At 32.2% G+C, this 6,395-nt stretch overlaps 1 protein-coding gene across 9 annotated transcripts in view; it reads left to right on the forward strand.

Annotated features, from left to right (window-relative positions):
* MATR3 (matrin 3) overlaps positions 1–5,631 on the forward strand; it is a 45,780-nt gene extending 40,149 nt beyond the window's left edge. For 8 of the 9 annotated variants that reach the window (XM_075996112.1, XM_075996115.1, XM_075996117.1 and 5 more), the window contains 4 exons: positions 51–420; positions 1,835–2,201; positions 2,695–2,816; positions 4,533–5,631. In XM_075996112.1, the coding sequence (XP_075852227.1) occupies positions 51–420; positions 1,835–2,201; positions 2,695–2,816; positions 4,533–4,583 (910 nt within the window). In that variant the 3' untranslated portion in view covers positions 4,584–5,631. The remainder of the gene's footprint in view (positions 1–50; positions 421–1,834; positions 2,202–2,694; positions 2,817–4,532) is intronic. The other variant, XM_012748799.2, reaches the window with a different exon arrangement.
* The last annotated feature ends 764 nt before the right edge of the window (positions 5,632–6,395 follow it).

Consider the following 6,395-nt stretch of genomic DNA (forward strand, 5'->3'; position numbering starts at 1 on the left):
AGATTTTTATTTTTCAAACCCAGAAAAATTATGTGTCTTTTTTATTTCAGAAAACGATCTTACTCTCCAGATGGCAAAGAATCTCCAAGTGATAAGAAATCCAAAACTGATGGGTCCCAGAAGACTGAAAGTGCAGCGGAAGGTAAAGAACAAGAAGAGAAGTCAGGTGAAGATGGTGAGAAAGATACAAAGGATGACCAGACAGAGCAGGAACCCAATATGCTTCTTGAATCTGAAGATGAGCTACTCGTAGATGAAGAAGAAGCAGCAGCATTGTTAGAAAGTGGCAGTTCAGTGGGAGATGAGACTGATCTTGCTAATTTAGGTGATGTGACTTCTGAGGGGAAAAAGGAGCCTTCGGATAAAGCCGTGAAAAAAGATGCAAGTACTTCAGCAGCAGCGAAGAAAAAGCTTAAAAAGGTAAAGGAAATTTTTATATTAACTTTTAATAGAACACTAGATCAGATGAGTGTTTCAAATTAATTACTCTAGCAGATAAGGAGAATTATCGGAAAAGAGATCATATATGAACCAAAATATAAACATTTAAATCTAAACTCTGCAATAAATAGATTAAATAGGACATTTTATTAGAGTTGCTAAAAAAAAAAAAAGCTTACAAAAAAGAAACTTTAGTATTGAAGGAAAAGGATTTAAAGGGTATTTGCTTCTGTAGTGTAGTAGTGGTGTTGTACAAATAGGCAGTCTTATAGTACAGCTTATGTTTTTAATAGATGGGGTATGAGTTTGTAGTAAGTTAACTGACCCAAGATACTTAAAATGTTTTGCCATTAATTCTAAAATTACTGAATTTGAATAGCTTTTCCTATTTAAAAAATGTAGGCTTAGTCATATATATTAATACCTTTGAAAACAATTATATTAGAACATATGTAAGTCACAAGCACATATAAGGCGAATATAAATATAGAAATACATGGCATAAAGAATAGTAAAACAAAAGACCCATGTTGTGTTAACTACCTGCCTTAAAGATTAGGACATTAAAATGCCTTTGAAGCTATCCCTTCAATGTTAAATGGCTCTTGAAACGTAGAGTAAAATGAGATTTTTGCCATCCTATTCTATTGGTTCCTTTTAAGCAACATATGGCTATTTGAAAACTAATATTTACCTCTAGGTTTTGATGGCTTGGTCAAAAATAACTTAGTATATTTTTCTGACTGGAGTGGATGATTGTTGTGTAATATGTTTACACTTGTAAGAGCTGATAATTATTGACATGGCATTTATTACATGTCATAAATCTATCTTAGCTCTTTATATATTTATTAATGTAATCCTTGCAGTAACCATATGCAGAAAGTGCCATTGTTATTCCCATTCCATAAATGAAATTGAAGCATAGAGAAGTTTAATACTTAGTCTGTTTATAAGTGACAGAGCAAAATGTAAATCTAGGCAGTCATGCTCCAGAGCTTGATTTCTTAACCATTACATTCTTTCACTCTCAGTGTTTTCTCTAAACAAGAGTTACAAGATACTGTCTTGCAAAGGACTTAACTACTTTTATCAAATCAAGTTCTTTTACACATATCCCTGGCAGCATAATCAGTGTCAGAAAGTATAAAATAATATCTTTATCTCATTTACTTTCTCCTCTTTGTGTGAGGCAGGTCTTCCATTATTTAGTTTTAAAACAAACTACATTGTTTGTTAAATGAAAGTGATTTTAGAGGAGAAAGGAAAAAAAAAATCAGTATTTAGAGAGAATGAATAAAGACAAAGACGCTATCCCTTTCCCTTCAAGTAAAGTAAATGGAAGGGATGCTGCAGGATAATTGTTGCAGAGTAAATTTGTCTTTCTTAACAGCGTCGTTTCCCAGGGAGTATGGAAGGTTTTGTCACTCTAGATGAGGTTGGTGATGAGGAAGATTCGGAACTTCAGAAACTTCGTAAATCGGGCATGGCATTTAAATCTGGTGACAAAAATGATGATGGTTTGGTTGAAATTAAGGTGGACAAGATCGAGGAACTTGATCAAGAAAACGAAGCAGCGTTGGAAAATGGAATTAAAAATGAGGAAAACACAGAACCAGGTGCTGAATCTGCGGAGAATGCTGATGATCCCAACAAAGATACAAGTGAAAATGCAGATGGACAAAGTGATGAAAACAAGGAGGACTATACAATCCCAGATGAGTATAGAATTGGACCATATCAGCCCAACGTTCCTGTTGGTGAGATTTAAGTCTTTGTTCACCCTTCTACACCCTCTCCAACAAACTTTTATTAAATAGGAGTTTAAAATTGGTTTCATATAAGCTCTGATAACATTTTTAATTAGCTTTATTACTGTAGGGAATAATTTTAAACCTTAATTGACTTGCTATTCCCCTTTCCTTTTTCCCATGTCTCCTAATTTTGTGTTATTTTGTGTTACCATTTCACAATATGTTCTTTTTTCTCCTTGCAAAGTTTTCTACAAATTGCATTTTTTTTGTTTTGTTTTCCTGTGTTACATTTCTGTCTTTTAAAACGTACAATTAGGTCAGACCTTAAATATCAATTAGGTACAAACAATGTCATGGTTTTGTTTTTTAGCTTAGGCCATATTGGACTTCTTACTACAAATATGTTGTTTCATTTTAATTAACAGGTAAAAAGATTTGAGAATACTAAATAAAACCTTCAATTTACTTAATTTGTAAGAATGTATGTTTATGTTTCTAGGTATAGACTATGTGATACCTAAAACAGGGTTTTACTGTAAGCTGTGTTCACTTTTTTATACAAATGAAGAAGTTGCAAAGAATACTCATTGCAGCAGCCTTCCTCATTATCAGAAATTAAAGGTAAGTCTGAATTTAAAAGAGGAAAGTTCTGTTTTGAAAACTAATGAATCATTTAAATTATGGGAATCAATGGGATATATAAGTGATGTGTGTAGTATTACCCCTGGATCCAGTGTATCGCTTCATCCTGAAAATAACCTTTTTTTCCTTTATTGATGGGCCTTAAGCAGTTTATGGATTCCAGAAATACATATTGAACCTGTTTTCATAGTTTGTCCAAATTAAATAATTTAGTTATTTCTAACTGTATTATAAATTCTATGATACAAACTTACTGAAATATTCTCTAATTGGTTTTAGACTGTAATTTCTCTACTTTGGAAGATGCTGGAGACTTGAATGCCAAGTGGAATAAATCCTTTTCAACTTTGTAAAGTGTCATGTCTCTTCATGTTTAATGATTTTTACAATGACATTATTTATTAATAATGACACTGTTCAGTTATTTTTATGGCCAACAATATATACTGATAAAAACATAAATTAATAAAGAACAATATAACTAAAGAATATTTGATTCGGTTATATTCAGATTTGGATTTTAGATAACCTGTTTTTTCATACTACCTTTTTTTTTTTTTTTTTTTGAGACAGAGTCTCACTTTGTTGCCCAGGCTAGAGTGAGTGCCGTGGCGTCAGCCTGGCTCACAGTAACCTCAATCTCCGGGGCTCAGCGATCCTACTGCCTCAGCCTCCCGAGTAGCTGGGACTACAGGCATGCGCCACCATGTCCGGCTAATTTTTTGTATATATATTTTTAGTTGGTCAATTAATTTATTTCTATTTTTTGGTAGAGACGGGGTCTCGCTCAGGCTGGTTTCAAACTCCTGACCTTGAGCAATCCGCCCACCTCGGCTTCCCAAAGTGCTAGGATTACAGGCGTGAGCTACCACGCCCGGCCTCATACTACCTTTTAAAGTCATATTCTCTGTGTTGACTATAAATGGATACAGGTAGTCTTGAATCTTGAAATAATTCCAGTTCTTAGCTGTTTCACTTATATTTCTTTTAAATGTAACTGTTCTTTCTATATATATGTCTCTTACCATTGTGTTTATATAAAAAGAGTGGTGTTCATTTTCGGTGGTAACAATTTAGTACAAATATCTGCTTTGAATTAAAGCTGTTTGGGGTCAGAAACTATTGCTTAGGAGAATATGGAAATAATATGAAAGAAATCTCCAGGTGCTTGATTACATACAAACAATATTATGCTTTGTAATTAGATATTTGGACTATTGGCAGTGGCTCGCTTTTTTGTTGCCATGTATTTAAATATTATCTATGGCTGCTTTAATGCTATAGTTTAATGCAGTATTGAGTAGTTGCCTAAAATATTTACTATTATCCCCTTAAGAAATTGTCTGCCTAGTTTAATTCATAAAGCATTAAATAAATGCATGTCATTTTAACTGATGTATGTTCATGGAGTAGCATTAGTTCTATGTTACTGTGGCCTTTGTTTTCTCATCTCTAAAAATTAAGGTTAATCACAACATTGAAATATCCATTTTTTTCCTATGCCTTACTGTGGTGCCTTGAGCCAGTTTAGTTTTGTATACTGACTATTAAGAATTAACTCATTCTTGAAATTACTGATAAAATTAGACTTTAAGTCCTTAAACTTTGGGTAGAATGTTTTATTGGAAGTAATCTACATGTTATATTTCTCTTTGGTGACTTAATTTCTGTAATTCTTTTTTTCTCTCTTTTTAGAAATTTCTGAATAAATTGGCAGAGGAACGCAGACAGAAGAAGGAAACTTAAAATGTGCAAGAAGATTTAATGATTTCAAAGAAAATAATGGTTCTTTGTTTTTAATGTTAACCTTTTTTAAATACAATTCTGATAGTTAGAAGAAGACTATTGTACTCTTTTGTTTTAGTGGAGAAATAATAGATGTCTGTTCATGTGTTAAGTGTTATAGCAAAAAATACATACGCGGTTAAGTTAATGAAGAATAGTTTTTCTTTTATCAGAATGGCAACAGACAGAAGTACTTTGTAGAGACTGACTTCGTAAGCTACTTAAGACAACTTGCACCATTAAGAAAAGGATAACATAGAACCATTCAGAAAAATGAAATTTAGTAGTTCCAAGCTTCAAAGAAATGTCAACGTTTGATTCCATTCAATAAAGAACAAAACCAGTTGTATTTTTATTACTTTCATCTGAAACATTCCACATTTTAATCTGAGCCTTGCAGACTTTTCATTTGGAGTTTGAAGCTTCTTTGGTTGCATTTCATTTTTGGAGAACTTCATTAATGTGAGATTGGCAATACAAATGCAGGTGCAGTTTTCTTTTAATGTCATGCTGTTGTTTAGGTATAAGAAATATTAAGTAATTGGCTTTAGATTTTGTAATTTTTTTCCCTGAGTTCCTGCTAGATTTCGTATTCTAGTAGTTCAATGTATTTTCAGTGAAATGTAAAAATATTCCCGTTCTCTTTGACCAGTATTAATTTTTTGAGATATTATTGCTTGTCACTTGAATCCTGTAGCTGTCATACATCTCTGGTATAAGCAATATTTGATTTTTGAAGTGTGTAGACCATCTCTTCATATTTTCAAGATGTAATTTTACATTTTTGCATTTTAAAGACAGTTTGGCCATAATTCTAGATGCACGCTTCTAATTCATATACCTGCACATGTTACCTTTGTGAACAGAAATCTGCATGTATAATCTGTGTTTACTTGTGACTTTCTGGTTATATACTGCTTATATCTGTGGATTCAAGTTACTGAAGTGAATACCAATAAAAAAAACTAGGCCATGTTCATTGGTTATACATGTCTGGAATGTTAACCAATATGTTTGTCAGTTGTGATTTTTATTCACTCTTACACTTTTGTGCATGCTTTAACAAATTATTACTTTTTAAGTCTACAGTAAGTGTATTAAAGTCTGCTACTAAAGATCTGAGTTTTAAACTTTTTTGGTGCTGGTGGATTTCTTGTTCCTGTTACATAACTAAAAATGGAGCCGTTCTTGGTTTTTTAAAACTTTGTGAATTTAAAATGGTAAAGGTTGAAGAAATAGCATAAACTTGTGTCTAGACTTGTGTCTTTAACAGTAAAATTAGAAGTAACGTGGTGAGCAAAAATTAGTTCTACCAGCTTTTCAAAATAATTATATAGGGATTATTGGTATATTAGCCTATTGTCAAAACAAATTTTTACTTTTAAAAACTACATAACTGATAGGCATTGTTTTTGAAAATTTCAGGCTCAAATATATTAAAGGATATTTCCAATAATTGGGTAAAATTTTTTGGTCTCCCACTGAAGGGCAGATGACTAATGTAACATGCACAAAAAATCCTTGCCAGTTTGCTTTTGCAGTTTAATTTTAGCCTTTACTAATTATCCACTTCTGTTTAATTCCAACTTTGAACTAACAGCAGCTACAGAAAGCATTATGTGTACAATAGAATCGTTAATTGTTTTCCTGTCAATGATGATTTTTTTCATGGGTACTACTTTGTTGAATTCAGCAAGTTAAAAGAATGTTTTGTTACCTTCATGTGACAGCATTTAGAAATCAGAAATTTTCATAAATAAGCTGATAGTGATA

The sequence above is a fragment of the Microcebus murinus genome, chromosome 21, assembly GCF_040939455.1.
Source record: "Microcebus murinus isolate Inina chromosome 21, M.murinus_Inina_mat1.0, whole genome shotgun sequence".
Lineage (NCBI taxonomy): Eukaryota > Metazoa > Chordata > Mammalia > Primates > Cheirogaleidae > Microcebus > Microcebus murinus.